The sequence below is a fragment of the Garra rufa genome, chromosome 18, assembly GCF_049309525.1.
Source record: "Garra rufa chromosome 18, GarRuf1.0, whole genome shotgun sequence".
Lineage (NCBI taxonomy): Eukaryota > Metazoa > Chordata > Actinopteri > Cypriniformes > Cyprinidae > Garra > Garra rufa.
In genome coordinates this window covers 11,711,716-11,735,722 of record NC_133378.1, presented here as the reverse complement: position 1 = coordinate 11,735,722, position 24,007 = coordinate 11,711,716, and the positions used below count along the sequence as shown (strand labels likewise).

Sequence of the window (24,007 nt, the reverse complement as noted above, 5' to 3'; positions counted from 1 at the left end):
AGGCATTAATACGTGCTTTGTAAGTACTACTAAACAGCCTATATGCTGGTGATATGCATGCCAATAAGCAGATAGTTAATAGTAAGAATTTGTCCCTAAGCCAAAGTGTTGCTGTTTTTTCTTTATGTAAATATAAATCTTACATAATTTAATGAGGTGTTTACTGTAAACATCTCACATATAGTTTCATACCAGTTTTTTTATTTTTGTTTTGAGATAGTTATAGGTTGTATTAATATTTTAAAAATAGTATCAATATTATACAGTATCTCACAAAAGTTGCACATTATATCTTTTCAAGGGAGAAATGAAACTTGCATATATTTTAGAGTAGTCAATGTGCAGCTTGTTAAGCAGTATTGCCACTCAACATACAGCCATTATTGTCAAAATAGCTGGCAACAAAAGTGAGTACACCCTAAGTAAACTTGTTCAAAGTGTCAATATATTGTGTTAGCACCATTGTTGTCTGGCACTGCCTTAATGATCCTGGGCATGAAATTGACCAGAGCTGCACAGGTTGTTGCTGGGGTCTTCGTCCACTCCTCACAGAGCTGCTGGACGTTAGACACATGGTGCTTCTCCACCTTACGTTTGAGGATGTCCCACAGGTCCTTAATAGGGTTCAGGTCTGGAGACATACTTGGTCACCCCATCACCTTCACCTTCAGCTTCCTCAGCAAGGCAGTTGACATCTTGGTGGTGTGTTTGGGGTCGTTATCATGTTGGAAAACTGCCGTTCAGCCTAGTTTCTGGAGGGAAGGCATCATGTTCTGCTTCAGAATGTACAGTACATAATGAAATCCATGTTTCCCTCAATGAACAGTAGCTCTCCAGTACCAGCAGCACTCATGCAGCCCCAGACCATGATGCTACCACCACCATGTTTAACTGTAGGCAAGACGCAATTTTCTTGGTACCTCACCAGGGCATTGCCATACATGCTGGACACCATCTGAGCCAAACAAGTTTATCTTACAGTCTCATCAGACCACAGGACATGGTTCCAGTAATTCATGCTCTTGGACAGGTTGTCAAACTGTTTGCGGGCTTTTTGTGAGCCAGCTTCAGAAGAGGATTCCTTCTGTTGCCTATGCAAACCAAATTGTTGCAGTGAGCGGCGTATGGTCTGAGCACTGACAAGCAGACCTTCTACTTCTGCAACCTTTAAAGCAATGTTGGCAGCACTCATGCGTCTGTTTTTTGAAGCCAGGTTCTGCACCTGACACACAGAATGAGCGCTTTACTCCGTTGATCGACCCTTGCCTCTGTATGACCCTGACCACTGTAGTGTAACTCTGTTTCAGGGTGTTACTGAACAGCTTATAGCCTTGGCCATCTTTGTGGAGAGCAACATTTCTAATTCTCAAATCCTCAAAAAGTTCTTTGGCATGAGATGCCATGTTGAACATCCAGTGGTCAGTATGAGGGAATTCTACTTAAAGCACCTAATTTTAACTGCTCTAATACAAGATACACAACACTGTATGGTCCTGTCAAGCAGACTAAAACATTAACATGATGAACAGGACATGTGGCTTTGCATGGTTAAACAGCACACTGTAATAACTGCTGTTATCACGTAGTGTTTTGTAGTTATTTTAGTACATCACATGCTAAATTATTAAGTACAGCTAGTTCTAAAGTAAAATGACATGGTCACACTTGGGGATCAGTTCTTACTATTAACTAACTCAATAAACTCCTAATTCCTCCTAAGGGATCCAAAATATGATCAGAATAAGGCATTAATATGTGCTTTATAATACTAACAAACAGCCAATATAAGTGCTAATAAGCACTAGTTAATAGAATTGGTCTCTAAGCTAAAGTGTTACCAATGAGACACACCTGTACTTCCATGACTATTTTATTTCGAGAAACTGCTGTTTTAGTTTTACTTAACCCTGTTTTTGCTGGGTTTGTACCTTAGGAACAAGCACCTCTTTGATAAGTTTGACGAGTCTGCCATATGGAAACTACTCGATTCCTTTGAAGATACAGGATCAGCAAGGGCTGCAAGGAGAAGACGTTCTTAATGTGGTTGTGTGTGAGTGTACAGGAATCAACACCTGTCGTGCTCGTCTTCCTTTCTCCTCAAGGCTGGGTCCTGCAGCCATCGGTCTCCTGTTTGCCGGACTTCTCCTACTTGCTCGTGAGTTTTCAGGTCCACTAATTGGGTTGTATGAGCAATTTTGCAAAGTTATCCAGGTTATTTAAGTGCACATATTATACTCTTACTGTATGTTTTAATGAAATACCCCTACTATGCAGTGTTGTGTAATATGTTATATAATGACAACTTGTTGTTTTGCAGTTCTACTTCTCTTTTGTTTCATCTTTGACTGTAAAAGCAAGACTTTTCAACACATCCCTCTGAACCTGCAGGATGAGGGCAACCAAACCCTTGTCAAATACAATGAGGAGGGAGGAGGCTCAGTCTATAAGGTATGTGAAACTGTCTTGTTGAAAGTTTAGAATTATGAATTTAGTAGTTTCATTTTAGTTTAATTTCTCAGTAAGAAGTACAATTTACTATTTTATGTTGCTTCTTTTTGAAAAAAAAAAAAAAGAAGCAAATTTGACAGTACAGAAGTAAGTTTTCCAGAAATGTGTCAGTCTGAATTAAATTAAATCTGACTGCATATTTTGAAAATATAAAATAAAATTGGTATTTTTGAATGATTGGTTTGTATCAAAAACCCATTTCGTTTCACCAATGAACAGATTATTTGTGTGTAACTGTAACTTGCTCCAGGACATTCCAAAGTGTTTGCCCAGATTGTGCATACAAAGCATGTTTACCTGTTTACCTCAGAATATTTGGTGCAGTTTTATAAGCAACACCTGTGATCTAAGAACTGTACATGTGATCATCATTTTGCCTGTCATTGTTTTTCCTCCTCAGCCAGAGTCAGTGTTTGGTTCCCATGCTGCTTGGAAAGAAAGCATGAAAATTCCTTCTGCACCGGTACAAGCAAGTTGTTTTTTTTTTTTATGTTGCTTTCCTCATTGGCCTTATGCCTATGTGGCCAAAAGCATAAGGAATAGACATGTATGCTGTCGCAAAAAAAGAAAAACACTACATGTTGCTACACGCAGGCTGTAAGACTAACACATAAAAGCAGGTTGTTAAGTACATACTGGTAATATGCACTTTTCATAATTTGGCTGTCAAACTTTTTTTACATGCTGGGACCTGTTATGCCAAATTTTCATATTAATCAAATTATTCAGTGTAGTTACAGGGTGCCAAACAACTTTTTTGGCACCAGTGGAAGTTTGGCACATAGTGGAGTTTGTGTTGGGTTTAAGTCAATAGCCCCTTTCACACATACACTCTGTGAACCTGGACTTGAGTCGCATTTTTATTGACTTTAGACTTGACTTCAGACTCGACGAGTTCAGAACGCATGTAGGACGTCTACTGGGCCTGTGCAGAGCCGTTGAAATTCAAAAACACAGATGACCCAATAGACCCTTTCACACAGCAATCATAGTAAATTGCCGTAAAATTACCAGTATGACTTTACCAGTGAATACAGAAAAATGCTGTTTACACAGGCAATTGGGTTCTAGCTTAAAAACAACGGTAAAAGACCATTCCCACATCAGCATAAAAATGCAGATAAATTAGGTAATGTCAGTGGAAGGGCTTTAGTTTTACTATCTGTCCAATTTGACAACAAAGTATTAATGACAGACATAAGGGGACATAATGATCAAACAGAATGCGTTTTTGCTCTTATTAACCCTAGACGTGCATGATAGTATGTAACTAAAGAGCTGCAGCGCTGATGAATGATAAAGAAGGCTGGGTCTCGAGCGCAACAAAGATGTCCATCTATCGCATATTCATCTAGAAAAACTACACTGCCCAAAGTTATAAATGCAACATTTTTCATGACACCCCCATTTTTCATGAGCTGAACTCAAAGATCTAAGACTTTTTCTATGTACACAAAAGGCCTATTTCTGTCAATTATTGTTCACAAATCTGTCTAAATCTGTGTTAGTGAGCACTTCTCCTTTGACAAGATAATCCATCCACCTCACAGATGTTGGATATCAAGATGCTGATTTGACAGAATTACTATCCTACAGGTGTGCCTTAGGCTGGCCACAATAAAAGGCCACTATAAAATGTGCAGTTTTACTGTATTGGGGGTCAGAAAACCAGTAAGTGTCTGGTGTGACCACCGTTTGCCTCACGCAGAGCAACACATCTCCTTCACATAGAGTTGTAGTTGTTGATTGTGGCCTGTGAACAGTTGGTCCACTTGTCTTCAATGGCTGTGTGAAGTTGCTGGATATTGGCAGGAAATGAAACACGCTGTCGTATACGCCGATCCAGGCCATGCAAGAACTGGGATGTTTTCAGCTTCCAGGAATTGTGCACAGACCCTTGCAACATTGGACCGTGCATTATCATGCTGCAACATGAGGTGATGGTGAACAATATTGGAGAGAAGGCCTTTTGTGTACATAAAAAAAGTTTTAGATCTTTGAGTTCAGCTCATGACAAATGAGGGCAAAAACAAAAGTGTTGCAAGAGCTTTGTAAACAGGCCAGAGTAATTAATAGCTAATTTGAACCAAAGTAGACTTCATTCACCAGCAATTTACTGGTGATGTTACAACTTCCCTTCATGGTTATTTGCTAGAATTAATTTACCATTATTTTTGAAAAGTTCCTGTTCACACATGATCTCTTAACAGTAATTTGCTAGTAATTAACCAATAAAGACTGTATGTGTGAAAGGGCTATTTACTCTGCTCTGTGTTGTTTGGTTTGAAGTCGTCTTATGTCTCTGGGACAAAAGAATGTGAAGGTTCAACAAAAATTAAAACATCAACAAAAACACTCCTCCTCCATGTTTACAAACAAAACACAGGGAGGTCAATTTATCACAGCTCTTTTGTGTCCACAGATTTTTCATTTTAATGAGGATGATGGGTGGAAAATGGATTTAACTAAATTAAACACAAGACATATTTTAGACATATTTCGGTAATTTTTTACTTTTTGGACACATTGGTTAAAGGATTAGTTGATTTCCAGAATACAAAGGTCCTGATAATTCACTCATCTCCATGTCATCCAAGATGTTCATGTCTTTCTTTCTTCACTCAAAAATAAATTAGAAACATTCCATGATTTTTCTCCATATAATGGACTTTAATGGAAGCCAATGGGTTGAACGTCCAAATTGCAGTTTCAATGCTGCTTCAAAGGGCTCACATTCCCAGGCGAGGAATAAGGGTCTTATCTAGCAAAACGATCAGTCATTTAAAAAAAAAAAAAAAAAAAAAAATTCTGTATATTTGCAACCACAAATGCTCATCCTGCACAAGCTCGAACTTAAGCATTACATGATCAACCTGCAACTAAACATGCAAATAAAGTTAAACAGCCTTTATAAACAAAGATAAAGCAACAATGTCAGATGATTTTAAAATATTTCTCCATATAGTGGACTTCAATGGTGGCAAAAGGGTTGAAGGTCCAAATTGCAGTTTCAGTGCAGCTTCAAAGGGCTCTACAAGATCCCAGCCAAGGAATAAGGGTCTTATCTACTGAAACAATGAGTCATTTTCTAAAAAGAAAGGTAACCACAATTGCTCCTCTTGCTCTAGCTCTGCGACATGTGACTTCACGCATTATGTAATCATGTTGGTAAAGTCATGCGTGGTTAGTTCTTCGGCTGTGTACTTTGAATCAAAAAGGTAAGGTAGGGCGAACAACTCAATCTCATTTTCTCCTCCAACTTTAAAATCATCTGACATTGTTGCTTTATCTTTGTTTATAAAGGCTGTTTAACTTTATTTGCATGTTTAGTTGCAGGTTGATCATGTAATGCTTAAGTTCGAGCTTGTGCAGGATGAGCATTTGTGGTTGCAAATATACAGAATTTTTTTTTTTTTTTTTTTTTTTTTAAATGACTGATCGTTTTGCTAGATAAGACCCTTATTCCTCGCCTGGGAATGTGAGCCCTTTGAAGCAGCATTGAAACTGCAATTTGGACGTTCAACCCATTGGCTTCCATTAAAGTCCATTATATGGAGAAAAATCATGGAATGTTTCTAATTTCTTTTAAACTGATAAAAGAAAGACCTGAACATCTTGGATGACATGGGAGTGAGTAAATTATCAATAAAATGTGAACTAATCCTTTATCTACATTAGTTAACATTCATTTATTTTTAATTCCAACATTAACTAACACATTATTTAAACGAGTTCTACCGTGGAATAATAATAACAACGTATAATAAATACTGCAACACATGTTTTGCTCATTGTTTGTCCATGTTTGTTTGTTTCATGATTTTAATTTCTAATGTCAGATAATCATTAACGCACGATTTGAGTTTTAACTGTTAAGTAGCAACAAAATCTAAACCAAATGATATGACATGGCCCTTCAAATGTCATAAGTTAATAACAAGCTACTAACAGTCTACATATTACTATTGTTCCAGCCTGAGTTCACGGTTACAGATGGATACCGGAAGGGTGAAAACGGCATGATGAGAAGCGCTGCAGGGGTGAGTGTCATATTAAGGATATGCACTCACTGCCAAAAAAAATAATCCTACATCATTCTGTTGACATTTGTGGAAACTGACTATACTGTAGGCTGTGTTGCAACATCCAAAACATGCATAGTACAAATTTTTCACTAATATGCAAAATGGATTTCAATTTGGTGAAAAGTTATACGTTAGCAGTTATATAAGTTATACAAAGCAAATTACCTGAAAACATTATCTGGTGGACATGTTAAAACTGTAAGACATATTCCACCATTGTTCTTCTTTAAATATCACACGGCAGAAATGTAAAAGCTTGAATTGCTTGTAGATCTGTGATGTTGTGACATTGTACTCCTGCATTGGGAAAGATGATAAGATAAAGCATCACAACGATTTTAGATCAAAAGGTGTGTTGAGACTTGTTGGCTTTTTTCCTAGTTATTTCCCTTAAATTGTATCTGATATTGACTCAGAAATAGAAGTGTGAAGGATACGGGCATGTTTCTGTTCTGTGTAAGTGAAGATGATGAAGTGAGGAAGGTCAACCCCCTAAACATAATCATCAGCGGGGCATAAGCAGATTCATATGATTTAGCCACCAATTTGTCAAACTTATTTTTCCATGAAATTGCATTGTGTTTAGGTGACATTGTTTTTTCTTCAAAACACTACCACTCTTAATTTAAATATCAATAATAGTAAATATCATGAACCATGGTCATAATTAATGTTGTTCTTTGGTGATGTTCAAAAAAGTGATTGATTTATGTTTTCTCTCACAGTATAATGTTCAGCACTTCCAGGAAATGTCCGGCAATGAAGGAGTGATGAGCGTGGTGAGTGACAACCAGTGATGGGAATAACGGCGCTATAAATAAACGGCATTACTAACGGCGATACTTTTTTCAGTAACGAGTAATCAAACGAATTACTTTTTCCCCCGTTACAACGCCGTTACCGTTACTGACAATAAAATGCGCGTTACTATAACTGAGAATACTGAAGCGGTTTTCATGCGAACAGCGTCTCTCTCAGCCATCGGACCTCTCTTTCTCTGCGGGGTGTGTGGGTTTGTGTGTGTTCGGGGCGGGACACATAACCAGCGATGATGTTTGGTGTGTCTGTAAACGTGGTGTAACTGAGAAAGCGATGATTGGCTTATATTGAGTAAATTTCCACTGTTTGCCAATCAGAGGCAGAGTAGTGCGGGAGTTCACACACAAGAACGCGCACGGTTAGGCGCATACAACACCAACACCCACAACATCACAACGATGGCAAACTGGAAGTATAAGCACTACTTTTCCCACGTAATAGTGTAGATTAGTGTACAATGTTTTATATTTATTTTACAGTTATATTAAATTAGATTTTTTTTTTAAGTGACGCAAGAGCTTTGCCTGGTAATTAGTTACTTTTATAATGAGTTACTAACTCAGTTACTATTTGTGAGAAGTAACTAGTAACTATAACTAATTACTTTTTTAAAGGTACATGCCCAACACTGGTGACAACATCCATTAAACGGAGACATGCAGTATGGGTGTATAACACCTGAGGCATGACAGACTGGGAGGGGAAGAGTTGTAAAAAAAAAAAACGTAGAAATTTGGATTTTGCCTAAGGTGTTTTTGTTCCTGCTTCAGAGCAGTCTGTGAAATGTGCCTAGATATACAGCAGAGCAGGCTTAAAAATGTCTGCTTGAAAGTTGTCGTTAACATTCTGCGTTTTTTCTCTTGTTCATTAAATACAAATGCATGGTAGATTTACTCACATTATATCATTCAACATACTGTACGTCTTTCTGGACTGGTGCAGCTGTTATATCAGAACCCAAAAGACGAATTCACCACTGGTACCTTTGAGATTTTCCTAAGTGAAAAGCCTGTAGTAAACATAACTTGATGACACAGTTGAAGTCAAATGTTTACACACACCTTACAGAATAATTATTTTACCAAAATAAGAGGGATCAATTAAAATGCATGTTATTTTTTTATTTAGTACTGAGCTGAATAAGATATTTCACATAAAAGACATTTAGATATAGTCCACAACAGAAAATGTTTATAAAAATGACTCTGTTCCAAAGTTTACACACACTTGATTCTTAATACTTTGTTGTTGCCTAAATGATCCACAGCTGTTTTGTTTTTTTGTGTTTGTGTTTGTGTTTGTGTTTGTGTTTGTCCTGAACAGTTAAACTGCTTGCTGTTCTTCCACAAATTCTTTGGTTTTCAAACATTTTTTTTTGTGTGTATTTGAACCCTTTCCAACAATAACGTATGATTTTGAGATCCATCTTTTCACACTGAGGACAACTGAGGGACTCCTATGCAACTATTACAGAAGGTTCAAATGCTCCCGGATGCTTCAGAAGGAAAAAACGATGCATTAAGAGCGAAAACTTTTGGAATTTGAAGAAATGGGTAAATTTAACTTATTTTGTCTTCTGGGAAAATGTAAGTATCTTCTGTAGCTTCTGAAGGGCTGTATTAAATGAAAAAAATATAATATTTAAGCAAAATAAGAAAATTGTCTTTAAATTTATACACAAAAGTTTTCACCGCCCGGCTCTTAATACATCGTGTTTCCTTCTGGAGCATCAGTGAGTGTTTGAACCTTCTGTAATAGTTGCATATGACTCCCTTAATTGTCCTCCATGTAAAAAGATGGATCTCAAAATCATACAGTCATTGTTGGAAAGGGTTCAAATACACAAAAATGCTGAAAAACCAAAGAATCTGTGGGACCTGAAGAATGTTTAACTGATCAGGACAAGCAAGAACTCAAGACTCATGAACAACTATCACTATACAAAAAAAAAAAAAAAAAAAAGCTGTGGATCATTCAAGTAACAAAACAGTATTAAGAATTAAGTTTATGTAAACTTTTTAACGGTGTAGTTTTTATAAATTCAACTAATATTTTCTCTTGTGGATGTTGTGGTTTCCCTCTTCCTCAATCGAAGAAACATTTTTGAGAGTCGGGTTTTGATACCAAAAGAATAGACTTTATTGCAGAAACAATCAAGCCGAGCGCTCTCCAGAAAACCGGCTCTGCTGCCCGAAACAACCTAGCCAAGCCATCCATAGAGAACTAACTTAGCTTGGTTGAGGCAGGGTTCTTATACCTGCCTTCTCACGTACAAATGTCAAACTGAATTATTGGGGGTCCTTGGATTTACCATTATTATCATAAACATATGTTCTTCCCCACCATGGACTAGCTAGAGGCCCCTAACATAACAAGTTCTTCCTTACCCTGGCCTCTCTAGGGGAAAATAGCCTAGCTAGTGGGCCTCAACATATATTTTGCTTATTGTCAAAACAAATCATATAGCTTCGTCATATGAGGTCCACCATATGTGACTTTTTTATTTATATTTCATATATGTGACCCTGGACCACAAAACCAGTCATAAGGTTAAATTTTACAAAACTGAGATATATACATCATATGAAAGCTCAATAAATAAGCTTTCTATTGATGTATGGTTTGTTAGGAAAGGACAATATTTGGCCGAGACACATCTATTTGAAAATCTGAAATCTAAGGGTGCAAAAAATCAAAATACTGAGAAAAACACCTTTAAAGTTGTCCAAATTAAGTTCTTAGCAATGCATATTACTAATCAAAAATTACATTTTGATAGGTTTACAGTAGAAATTTTACAAAAATCTTCATGGAACATGATCTTTACTTAATTTCCTAATGATTTTTGACATAAAAGAAAAATCAATAATTTTGACCCCATACAATGTATTTTTGGCTATTGCTACAAATATACCCCAGCGACTTAAGACTGGTTTTGTGGTCCAGGGTCACATATGCATAAGATATATGCATTTATCTTCATCTGTGGAAGTACTAGTACTAGTTTTTTTAATAATTCACATAATTTACAATAATTTTTGAGCAGGGGAGGAAACTGAAATCAGAGAAGGCTGTTCTTGTTGGAGAGAGAGAAGACACAATACCACCAGAATACAGATTCACAGAGGAAGAGCTCAAGAAATATCCTCCTCAGGTCAGACATCAAATAGAATATACAAACATTTCAGATAAATGTCTTCTGTTATTATTTTAATACTTTACATACATTAAGAATGTTGATTTTAAGTTGTTACAATGGTGAGTTGTGATTGACTACTGCCACTGTATGCTGTTTTTTTTTCCCAAGTTTTTTTTTTTTTTCATTTTTTTATATTGCCAACAAATATAGTATTTACAGGTGATACATCAAAGATCAACAAAACATACATGACAGCAAACATGATACACAAACATGAAACGACATCTTTTTTCGTAATAACGAGATATTTTCTTGTTAAAACTACACAATTATCTCGTTAAAATGACATATTTTTATCTTAATAACCACATATTATGTCATAAAAATGGTATTTTCCCGTTATAGAAGTGAGCAGTTATGTGAGCGAGCTAAGCGCTGCCTTCGCCACAGTCCTGACATAAAGGAGGATCTCCACGCTGCCAAAATTACAGTATATAGAAATACACTATGTATGTATTTGTAGCGGCATGTTTATTAGGATTAATCTTCAATCTGCCTATAACTGCACTTAGACTCAGAGGACATGATCAGATCAAAAATGTTATTTCTGAATAATCGACTCCAGGCTTGGAATATTATTTGGATGACTTAAGTTGGATTTAACAGCAAATCGAAATACGATCAGAAGGAAATAAATAAATAATAGGGGGTAGGGTAGGCGGTAGGTATGGTGTTAAGAAGAGGGTAGGAAAAAAGAGAAAGAACAAAAAAAAAAAAAAAAGGGAAAAAAATTATAATGATAATAATATATAATATTAATAATTCAAATAGACTTTAATAAATACTTAATTAGATTTGATATTAAATGCTACCTCCTCTTAACCCTCTTCAACCCTCACAATTTTTAGATATTGATGAAGTTGTATGGTTGAGGGTGGCTTCAAACAAAGAGGGTCAGCTTATTTTTGATTGTTGGTAGTTTATGAGATTTAACCAAAAGGACTTAAAAATTTTTATGGTGGCTTCAGACAAAAAGTGATGAGTGGATTCATGATTGTTGGACGTTTATAATAGATAACCAAGAGGGGTGTAATTCTGATGTATTTTTTGTAATTGACGTGAACTGGTTATCCATGTACATGTACTCTATTAGTAGGTTTTTCCAAGATGCAATATGTATAGTATTCCTTGATTTCCAGTTCATGAGGATAGTTTTCTTGGCGATAGTTAGAGCCACTAAGAGCAACTGAGTGTTTGTATTATTTAAGTTGGTTAGTGATACATCGCCTAGTAAACAGAGGGAGGGAGACAATGGGATGTGACATCTCAGAAGGTTTGATAGTGAGCCAGTTATGTTTTCCCAAAATGTTTTAACTGAGGTGCAATGCCAAATGGTGTGAAAATAGGTGTCTGGAGTGTTTTGTGTACAACGAGTACATATTTCTGAAGTAAAACCCATCCAGTTAGATGAAATCTATGAAGTACTTTATACTGTATAAGTTGCAGATTGGCATTTTTTTTTGTCATGAAGTAGATATTTTTGCAGATTTGTGTCCAAAAAACAGCATCGGGAGTAATGCATCAGTCTGATTCCCATTTTGTGTTTGGTAGGCTCAGTGTGTTGTCTGATTTTGATATTAACCTGTATAATTTGGAGAGTAGTTTTTTTAAGGAAGATAAATTAATTAGCTCTGAGATTTGAGGTGAAAGGTCTAGATTAGTTGTACGGATGTCAATTTTTGATTGAATTGATTATTTGATTTGTGAATATTCCAAGAAACAATTACTCCCAATACCGTATTTCTGGACCAAGTGGGAAAATGGTGCCAGGTTATTATTAAAAAAAGATATGCTGAAGTTGTGCGATGCCCTTTTCTGCCCATGTGCGTAAATTAAGTGGCTTCTTGTTAGCTATAAAATCTGGGTTATTCCAAATCGGGGTGAATTTAGATGGTGCAAGCGGGGAGTTTGTTATTCGGTGAAATTTCCACCAGGCTGTCAGAGTTGCAGCTATTGTTGGCATTTTAAAACAGTAATGTTTTTTGATTGTCCGGTTAAGGAAGGGTAATTCTGAAGTGTTAATGTCCTTAAAAAATTGTTTGTTCAACATCTAGCCATGTGTTTTCTGATGGGTTAGGGTGGATCCATTTATGTATATATTGGAGCTGGTTGGCCAAAAAGTAATGATAAAAATGTGGTGCTTCCAGTCCTTGTGTCTTTGATTTCTGTAAAGTAGTGAGTTTGTTTCTTGGGGTCTTGTTTTTCCAGTAAAATTTGGTAATGATTGAATCTAGTGATTTAAACCAGGTAAAGGTGGGTTGTGTTGGAATCATTGTAAATACATAATTTAATTTCGGGAGTATAGTCATTTTAATTACTGATATTCTGCCCATAATAGATAGTGGTAAATTCATCCAGCGATGAAGATCATCTTCTATTGTTTTGAGTAATGGTGTGTAGTTTAGTCCAAACAACTGACAGCCTGGGGGAAAACATTAATACCTAGGTATGTGATATAATTGGTGCACAGAGGAATTGGTGATGTCTGGGATGCCACATCTAAGCGGGAAGAGTGTAATGGAAGTATAGCAGATTTACTCCAATTGATTGAGTATTCAGAAATGTTTGAGAATGAATCAATGAGTTTAATTATTTCTTGTAATGATGAGTGGGGGTCTTGTAAATATAATAAAATATCATCAGCATAGAGACTTATTTTATGGTGTATATTTAATGTTTGAACTCCTTTAATGTAGCTGTTTTGATGGATAGCTGTTAATGGGGCTTCAAGAGTATTTATTTGGTGGTTACTAAGTTGAGGTAGGTTGATATTGTTAAGAAATGAATTGATGTCTTCCTGACTTGGATCTTTTTCAGAAGAATATAATTTACTATAATAGTTTTGAAAGATTTGATTTATTTCTTCTGGTGAGTTGGTGGACTTCCCTGCTGTGTCTGTAATGACTGGTATTGTTGTTTTTTCTTTATTTTGTTTGATTTGATTTGCCAAATATTTACCAGATTTGTTACTATGATGAAAATGTTCTTGCCTTAGTCTATGAATTAGAAATTGGATATGTTTATTGATTAATTCATTCAGTTTAAATTTGTATTTTCTTAATGCAACCTGTGTTTCTTCTGTTGGGTTATTTATATTGATGTCTTCCAATTCTTTCATTTTTTGTTCGAGTTCTCCCTGTTGCTCCTTCTCTTTCCTTTTTTTTGTAAACAGAAAATGAAATGATGTTTCCTGTTAGTACAGCTTTCCCTGCTTCCCACAGAAGGGATGGAGATGATTCCGGGGAGTCATTCATCTCTAGAAAGCATGCCCACTCTTTTTTAAAATAACTGTCGAAGTCATGATCTTTTAGAAGGGATGTGTTAAACTGCCATCTAGTAATTGGTTTATGTGGGCTAATTATGTTCCATTTTAATGTTACTGGGGCATGGTCACTAACGATTATTGGATGAATCTTTGTTTCAAAATTTTTGACATGATAGAATTAGAATTGAAAATAGATAGAATTGAAAAAAGTCAATGCGGGAATATGAGTGATGGACAGTAGAGAAAAATGAGTATTCTTTAACGTTCGGGTGCTGTAAACGCCAACTATCGCCAAGACCAAAATCGCTCATGAACTGTTTTATGGTGGATGTAATGGTGGAGTTATGGACAAATGATTTTTTTTTTTTTTTTACTTATTAAAATACATACTCCTCTCTGTTTTGTGTTGTAGTGAGCCGAGAATAACTGATTGAACTTTGGTGATTTAATTTTGTTATGATCAGATTCTGATAGATGTGTTTCTTGCAGAAGGCATATGTCAGCTTGCAATTTATTTAAATGGTTAAGAACTTTGATCCTTTTTGTCTGAGAGCCAAGTCCACGAACGTTCCAGGGTACAAAAGTGATAGATAGAAAAAATACGCAGAAATGTAAATGAATGAGTGAGCATGATAGTACTGTATATGTGTAAGTATGAGTGTGTAATTTTGAAAGGGAGTAGCAATCATAATCGACAGATTGGACATTGGTAAACGAACAAACAAAGTAACACAAAAAAAAAAAAAAAAAAACACATTAGAAGCAAACATCTGGTGGAACATGAGGGGAGGGGCGAGACCTAGGTGCAAAGGCAAAAACACATCTTACAGGTGAGAGAGAGAGAGAGAGAGAGAGAGAGAGAGCATTAAAGCAGTTATTGATTTTAGGAATGGGAATGGAATGTTCAAAAAAGCCAGGGGGTAGTGTCCTTATCACAATATAGTTGTCCATCTATGTATAATTTGTCCACTGTAATGACTGCCCTTTTTCCTTCATTTATTTTCTGTCTTCAGATTTGGAAAAGTTGTTTTCGACATGTGAGAATGTCCTTTGGTTATTGTTCGTTGAGACCGTAGTTTGTGCCTTTAAGCTGTCTGTCTTGCTTCTGAACCAGTTCTTTGTGTTTATAGTGCTCAAATTTATCGGTTGTGGGCGGTTGTTGTTGTTTTGAGATCTGATGCAGTGAACATGTACCCTGGAAATCCAGAGGTCTCGCAAGAGCACAATTTGAATTGTCTCTGCAAGACAACGTTACTGCATTACGTAAGCAGTTCTGGAAACCAATCAAATCGGTGTATCTGATGTAGGCGGGCCAGAGGAGAGCTAAGCTGATGACGACAGCGCTGTGACGTCCGGAATCATTTAGTAAACATTGAAAGATGGCTACAGATGAACACCAGTTGTTTGAAACGGCTTTGGCCGCTACAATGAATGACTTAGACTTGGCTTTTCATATAAAAGAGGAACAGAAAACGCTCGAATCGTTCCTTTGCAAGAAGGACGTTTTTGCTGTTTTGCCGACTGGATACGGCAAGAGTTTAATCTATCAGTTAGCTCCGCTGGTAGCTAAGCGTATGGGGCTCACACAGTGTATTGTTGTGATTTGTCGTGGCGTTATCCAATTGCGTGCAGTGAGAGTTTCAAATGCATGCTTGGTGCCGCCCCTCGAGTTAGGCCCTTTTCATTGCTCGATGTCAGACCCTTAATCTTAATAGATTAGCGTCTGGATTTTTTCCAGGCTAGTGAGCACGTTGAAAAGTGATGGTCTGTACAGTTTCGGATGGTAGTTTCAGTTGTTTTATCATAAAATCCTGATTTTTCGGGGTCGTCTGGAGTTTGTTCTGGGATGCCGGTGAAAACTAAATTGTCCCTCCTACTGCGCGTTTGTAAGTCCAAAATGTTTTCTTTCATAGTTTTGTTTTCTGTGACAACGGACGTGAGTTGAGCGGTAAGTGCGTGAACTGAGTCCTTTAAAAAATTATTTTCTTTAGTGAGAGTGTCGATTTGTTCTTGGCTAAATTCTAAGCTGTGTCGTAGTTCCTGAAGTTCCTTGTGTATTACTTCAATCAGTGCAATCCTGATATCAAGTCAGGAAAGTTTATTTTCAATTGAGATTAGAATGTCCCTGCTGAAAAAAACAGCATATGCTGGTTAGGTATGTTTTGGTGCTTGGATGCTGGTTTTAGCTGGTTTATGCTGGTTCTTTGCTGGTTTATGCTGGTTCTTTGCTGGTTAATGCTGGTCCTTAGCTGGTTAACCCTCTGGGGCCTGAGGTGTTTTGGGCCCTGAAGAAGTTTTGACATGCCCTGAGATTTGTGCTTTTTTCAGTATCTTAAAAACATATGAATGGTTAAAGTCAGATTACATTGTAATCAGCACATATTGAGCTACAATAATATGCAAGCAACATTAATGTGCATGTTTGTGTTTTTGAGAAAACTATGTTTATGCGTGGTTATTGAAAATCTAAAGTTTTGAAGTCACTGAAATAAGGCCATGAAGCACATACAGGACATTTCTTTACAAGACTTTAGATAATTGGATGTCATAGGCTAGAATTTTTTCAACCAAATGATGTGAAAATCATCTCGTTCACTCGTTCAGAGAAAACAATATATTGATTTAAATTTTATAAAACATGTTTTGTGATCGAAAGGGATTATTCATAGGTGTGGCAATGACCATGAATATTTAGCAATTCACACCTGAAAGACAAAAGGGCCCTCCCTAATGGCCCCATCAATGTCTGACTTGACTATAGGAAACAATGTGAGAAGATTCAGAGAATGGAGTTTTAGATTATTTTTATTTTATTTACTATCACTGTATAAACAAAACATACATAATGAAGGTCAAAGACACATTATTGAGCTCCCTCATCTTACCACACAGATGTGCACAGACTTTGTGGCATTTCTGAAAACTTCTTCTGAATTCTGTTCAACAAATGAAACAAATCTTACCTGCTATTTTGTGTGCCCTTAAAAAAATACAAAAAAAAGTCAAAAACTTGTTTTACACTAGAATATCAGTGTAGTTGAACAAGTTTCTAGTGCTCTCAGAGGAAAACAGTTTGAAGGGACTCAAGGGAAAGAGGGCAGGATTCATCTTTTGAGCAGGTTTGAGATCACTACAAAAACAAAACAAACCAAAAATCATATCAGGATCATATGTCAGAATACAGTCTATACTCTAGAATTTGTACTAATGTAAAAAAAAAAAAGGACATGTAATATCTAAGAAACTAATAATTATCGTTTAGCACTATATTACTAATAAACGTGATGTAAACACACATTCAGTGTAAGCACTCATATTACTTTTACACTGTTATACAATAAAATAAATAAATAAAGTATGATTCTACAGTCATAAACATATCGTCATAAATGCATCTCACAGTCATAATCACATCGTTTTTCTAGAACATTATAAATATCCTGCCATTGTAAGAGATGCAATGCAACCAAACGTACTTCATAATGTTTCATTTGATAAAGTCAGGAATTTTAGTTTGGAATAAGTCTAACTAGTAAAATGTGTACATGTTTTGTCAAAATAAATAACAGCGAAAGCTAGTAGGAAAATGAAAGTAAGACTTACTCATGTAAATGTCTCCTCCTGCTGGGTTTGCGTCGCATCGCGTCCTTTTTAGGATTGAGGTACATATAAATCTTATTCCTCACAGCATATCTTCATTCAGTAACAAACTGTAACCAAGATGAACTTGAAGTCATGTTGCTTTGTTGCGGTGATGTGGGAGTTTCCTCACGTACAGATAATCCGGTCCTTGCCACGCTAGTAGCACATGGCTAATTTGCATGGCAAAAGATTTCGCGATAGTGGGCGCGGTCACATTAGAGATAATTAGTTGGAACTGGATAGACTAGACATCTCCTTGGTTTCTTATAGATTAATTTATCACAGATTATTTGTTTTTGATAAAACTTACTTTGTTTAAAAGCATAAATCTCAAGCTTTCTGTAGATACCACTTTTATGTTTGTGTGCTAAATATTCACCGTGTTTGAATGATATAATTGACGCTTTTCTAAAAGCAGTTCACGGAGACAGAGAAAACAGAAATCACCCTGTTTGTTTTCTTTATTCTAAATAAAAAAACACAACTTTCTGCTGTTCTTTTGAGTGTGCCCAAATAAAAGTACACGCTTTACAGTTTCCATTGATGTATATCTCTAATGTGTATGACTTAAACCGACAGAGCATTTTTAGTGTCTTTTGCGCTGATCTTAAAAAAAGTAGGTTGGTCACGCCGGCGTGACCGTCGGCCCCAGGGGGTTAATACTGGTCCTTAGCTGGTTTATGCTGGCTCTTTATTGGTTTATGCTGATCCTTTGCTGGTTTATGCTGGTCCTTGACCAGCAACATGACCAGCATAAACCAGCAAAGGACCAGCATTAACCAGCTAAGAACCAGCATCCCAGCACCACAACATTCCTAACCAGCATATGCTGGTTTTTTCAGCAGGGGTCGCTTACCTCCGTGCAGCATGGCAGTTTTGGTGATGTAGATGGTGATAAACTTGGACTGGAAAGTGAATCGGGATGAGGTCTCTTGGTGATTGGTGTGAGGTTACCTTTACTTTTTTTGTTGTGTTCTGATTTATCCTTGTTCATGGTGCCGCAGAGTGCGTTGTAGTGTGCGTCGATGTATCCTTCGAGATCCAGATTGTATAATGTTATAGTCCAGTTTTGTAACGAAGAAAGTGTACGATGAAAGAAATGGGGGTATTTAACCCTTTGAGCAGTACGGTCCCACATATGGGATTCTAATTTCTGTGCCCCTGGGAGTACGGTCCCACATATGGGATTTGGAACGTTCGGTGACGTCACGCAGCTGACAAATTCAAACTGCGCTTTGGCGCGATGGCTGGCGCTGAGCCAGAGACGGACGAGCTCTGCACTTGTCATACAATCACAACTATTCAGTGTTTTTAACCACATAACGCTTATTTTAGGTTTCAGACATTTAAATACACATAAGTACTAGTAAAAGGAGACATTTAGAGTTTGTAAAATACACACATAGGTCTATGGAAGCAGCAAATAACCATCTATTCAAATATAATTTGCCGATGTGTTTTATTTCTATCACATACACATAGGCAAAGTAACTAAAAGGTTCACTCTATTCCTCTTCTAGTTCACCAGCCACTTACTTGCATGTATTTCGGGAGAAACAGATGAATGTACGTGATGTAAACGCGGCTGACAGGACTCTCTGAACTGCAGCGCGAACAAACATGGCCGCGCCCATCTCACGTTACAAATCACGATCCAGATCATTTACATAGGGGTTTAAACGACGAATCATACTAATTCACACATATTTGTGAAACGGAATATTAGATAGTTCAAGGCATGGTAAGCAAGTGTGTCAGTATTCTGGATAAAAAAGGAAAAACGAAATTAAAGCGATCCATCTGTCATACAGTGTTATTGTGACTGTGTTGTGTCACGTGACAAGCATGACGCGTCGCCATGGAAACAAAAGGGACGAACGTTCTAAAATAACGGTCGCTTAAAAAAAACTCACTCTCGGGGGTCCACTAGAATATTTTAAACTCACCACTGAAAGGGTTAAACTTCTGACTTCAACTGTATTTGGATGTTTTGTTCTACAACTTAAATTGCACACACCCATACTCAAAACATGAATATTCAAAGCAGTTATGTTTATTTTTTGAAAACATATCATTCAAATAAGTAACTAGATAAGACAGTTTGGGGTGTGAGTGTGTGCAGCTTACGTTGTAGAACAAAACATCAAAGTATCGTCAAGTTATGTCATTTTACAATCGAGTTTGTCAGTAACTGAGGTAGACTTAGAAGCCATTCAGACAGGACGTGTTCTTTTTATGTGCAATAATTCTTAACTGCTGGTTTTTAAGACACTCTGTCAAGTTAAGTTGTAAAACATGTCTAGAGGCCACATGTCTAGAAGTTTGTCTCAAAATGCAAGCTTGTGCAAATTGCTCGCTTAGTCTTTGCTGTCTCGGAAAGCGTGGTTTGGCAATTGGACTTGCAAAAATATGAAGCTGGTACTTCAAGTGAAGAGAAATGATACAAGAAAAATATGATGCATAAAATATTAGCTCAGTTTAAAACAATAGAAGAAACCAAATGTGTGTAATACACTACCATTCAAAAGTTTGGGATTGTTTCTTTTTTTTTAAGAAAATATATTATGTTTACCAAGGCTGTATTTATTATATACATGAAAAAATATACTTTAAAAGAAACAAATATACATTCCTGTGCTGCAAAGCAACATTTCAGCATCATTACTCCAGTCTTCAGTCACATGATTCTTCAGAAATCATTCTAATATGAAAACATGGGAAAAAAAATATTGAAACATTTGTATTATGATACATTTGTGTTATTGTTATTTTAATTTACCTGCATCCTCGCTGAATAAAAATATTAATTTCTTTTAAAAAATTGTACTGACCCCAAATATATTGAACAGTGTGTGTGTATGTATGTATATATATATATATATATATATATATATATATATATATATATATATATATATATATATATATACCAAGGTTATAATAGTTTTGGATTTTTCATTAGTTTTAGTTTTTATTTCGTTTTGACTTTTTGTTTTCAAATTCAGTTAGTTTTAATTAGTTTTAGAGGCAGATTTACTAGTTTTCATTAGTTTTTATACTTTGAAATTGCTTAGTTTTTATTTAGTTTTTATTAGTTACAGTGTTAGTTTTAGTTTTTTTCTTTTTTTTGTAAATTAGGATATTTGTCAGGTGCATGATTCGCAGACAGACTATGGACACGTGACATCACAGACTACGTGGTGCCGTACGGGTAAAACACCTGGCATAAAACAGGCAATGTGAAGTAGCCTAAATAGATTTTTATTTCAACCCAAAAGGCTTATGTTGTAATAGTGGCGGCCCCAAAGGTAAATTTAATCAACTTAGGGTTGTAGTGCTGTTCGGGCACCAGACAAGGCAAAGATTTCCAAATTTTGCCAAATAAAAAAAATAATACACAACACAAACATCATAAGGAAAGAATGAAGTGGAAAACAATATATTTACTTTTTTTTTTCACAGCATTAATAATAATAAAAAAAAAAAAAATGAATTCATTGAGAAAAAGGATTTTCACTTGCTCAATTCAAAAAGTCCAATAGAAAGTGAAACCATAAAAAAGAACACTGTTTCGTTTTTAACTCAACTGGAAACTGTCTTAAAGTTCACCGTTTTCACACATCACAAGACAAAAATCAAAAATGAGAAAATAAATTTAGGTTCGATCAGTTTGCAGTGTGTGTTGTCTGAGTGCGGGAGCGTGAGTTTTCGTGCAGTGTGATTGTTTGTGTGTGCATCTGCTGCGTGAAGCAGGCAGCGTCTGGTCAGCCAACCAATTTACAGGCCGGGACACAAATGTTTGGAGCTTCAGTGGAGTTTTATCAGAAGAAGAGAAACTATAGCACCTGCGGCAGGCGAACCAGGCTGGACTTAAGTTGCAACCGGTATTAATGCACCACCAATTTTCTCCGATGTTTTGGCGTTCACACTCGGTCTGCGCAAGCAAACAATCCAATAGGCTACCTTTGGTCACAGTTTCTTTCAGGTACCGTTTCCTTCACGTTTTTTTCCTTCCGCTCACTCCCAGACTTCCGTTTTAATTAGTGGGCAAGCAGGGCTCTAGACTAACTTTTTGCACTGGTTGCACTGGTGCGCCTAACTTTTTTTCTTAGGTGCACCAGTGCAAAAGTTAGGTGCACCCAAATTTTCAACCGCATCATATTTAACACCGCAGTTTTACAAGTTCACTTTTTTATTTTTTTATTTATTATTATTTTTTAATCCCTGTCCATATAGGCAATATTGACTTGTAAATGAATAACTAACAATCTGGTCAATATAAAGTTCTTTATTTGAAGCACAATTCTACAAGAAAGGCAACTTACTGAAAAAGTGTTGGTGCTTAAAGTGCTGTACTGAGCTGAAATTTAAACTTAAAAAATTTCAAGATAATTAACTAAAAAGAAAATCTAAATTAAGTGTTTTAAGGGCTTCAAACTGAACACCTCATGGCTTGATGCGATAACTCCTATAAATTGGGCGCATGCAACATCATTGCTGTACGTTGGGTTTACGTTCAAGCCATTTTTCTTCATAAGAATCAGTGTTCCCCCTAGGTTTCCAGCTTTTTTTTGGGGGGGGGGGGCATATTTTTTTTCCCGGTACTTTACCCTACTTGGTGTAATAATGAAAACATTTCAGTGAAAACTTAAGTCCAAAACTCTCTATTTTAACATTTTGAACAATAGGGCTTTACAATCTTTTTTTTTTTTCTTTTTTTGAAATTCTTGTTTTAATTTTTCACATAATCAAATGAAAGCATAAACATTTATTTATTTTTAATCAAATGAAAAATAAACCTTTTTAATGTTTGGCAAACATATATGATTTATAAATAGGAATATATAAACACCTACATTATACTGTACAATAGTAATACAGGACTAATATTGTTCTGTTTCATGTTAAACCGTACTGTATTTTGACAGGTTGCCGTGAAGTTTCTGTGTGTACAGTATGTTATGATGCTTTCTCAAATGAAACGGTAAAAGTGACACTCACAGCAGGTTTGGAGATTGAGTTTATCTGTTCATGTGAGATGCAAATGCCAAAAATTACCGGGAGCGTCACGCGTGCTTCAGTAGCCTACGCGTGTAGTAAAAAAAATACACGTCTCCACCATTAATACATAGAGGCAAACGGAACATGCAGGATTCATTTTAAACGGTCTTTTTGCCTTTCAGTTTTCACAGACACTAGTCCATATCGTGATTTGAATTAAGTGACAGACCAACTGTTGATTTATCAATCCAAAAGTCGACGTATTACGTGGCATCCGCGCCATAGTAAATTCGGTTTTTATGAATGGAGTCCGCGATCCAGTCCGTGTTTTTGCGGAGGAGGCATTGTAAACGCTTGACCATGTAGAGACAGCCTGACTGCATCACATGCATTTTCAAACGTACACACACGTACATGAATATCTGGACCACGGCCAATCAGAGGGGGGGCGGGATCTGTCCTTCATCTCTGATTGCTTTAGACCACGATATGGGTCTAATGTGTGTCTGTTGTTGAGCAACAGGGAGACTTTAAGAGTGACGGAGTTTCGTTTTTTTTCCCCTGGAACGGCTGGTCGCACCGGTGCAACCTTTGATTTTTTTTAGTCGCAGCATTGAGAAATTAGGTCGCACATGCGACCAAATTGGTCGCACTCTAGAGCCCTGGCAAGGTGCAAACGCCGGTATAGATTTGGATCCATATCGTAAAATGTATTTACAAAGACGAAAACGAAGGACGTTTTTGCTATAATATTAGTTAGTTTAAGTTCGTTTTGTATACACACAAAACAGTTTAAGTTAGTTTTCGTTTTTTTTTTAACTCTCGTTTTTATTTTTATTTCAGTTAACGAAAATGCTTTTTCAATTCTAGTTTTAGTTTTTTCGTTAACTATAATATCCTTGATATACACACACACACACACACACACACACACACACATATATATATATATATATATATATATATTAGTAAATGCATTAAAGTGTTATGATTATGATGGATTTAATAATGTAGTTTTGTTTTCTCTCTCTCTTTCTCTAAAGCCGTTTAACAACTGGTCAACATTCCGAAGTCAAAGGGTAAGCCTTTCAAATTAATTATATAAATATATTTTAAAAAAGATGGATTTTAAGAAATGATTCACAAACAATAATCAACAATAAAAAAACTGCATGTTAAATACAGAAATAACAAGTAAAATTAAATAAATTGTCTAAATTAAATATCACTTGTTTTTAAGAATGAAAGCCGTCAGATGTCCCGCTCACAGAGCCTGGCTCGTACAGAAAGGAACCTGGCAGAGCACATTGAGCGGGTGAGTCTAATACACAAAACAAGTGACCATACTATACAAAAGTGCAGTTATTTTAATGTTAATTTAATGAATAAGATATTTCACATAAAGGATGTTTACGTCACAGCCATATCACCCTGCAGCCCAAGACTGGTTTCTCACTGAAGCTAAGCAGGGTTGAGCCTGGTCAGTAC

The 24,007-nt window shown here is 36.3% G+C and overlaps 1 protein-coding gene across 1 annotated transcript in view; it reads left to right on the top strand.

Annotated features, from left to right (window-relative positions):
• Positions 1-24,007, top strand: part of cdh26.1 (cadherin 26, tandem duplicate 1) — a 264,367-nt gene that overhangs the window by 32,556 nt on the left and 207,804 nt on the right. Inside the window, exons 12-19 of the mRNA XM_073822973.1 lie at positions 1,934-2,155; positions 2,318-2,448; positions 2,909-2,971; positions 6,483-6,548; positions 7,319-7,372; positions 10,459-10,566; positions 23,563-23,598; positions 23,760-23,834. Of these exons, the coding sequence (XP_073679074.1) occupies positions 1,934-2,155; positions 2,318-2,448; positions 2,909-2,971; positions 6,483-6,548; positions 7,319-7,372; positions 10,459-10,566; positions 23,563-23,598; positions 23,760-23,834 (755 nt within the window). The remainder of the gene's footprint in view (positions 1-1,933; positions 2,156-2,317; positions 2,449-2,908; positions 2,972-6,482; positions 6,549-7,318; positions 7,373-10,458; positions 10,567-23,562; positions 23,599-23,759; positions 23,835-24,007) is intronic.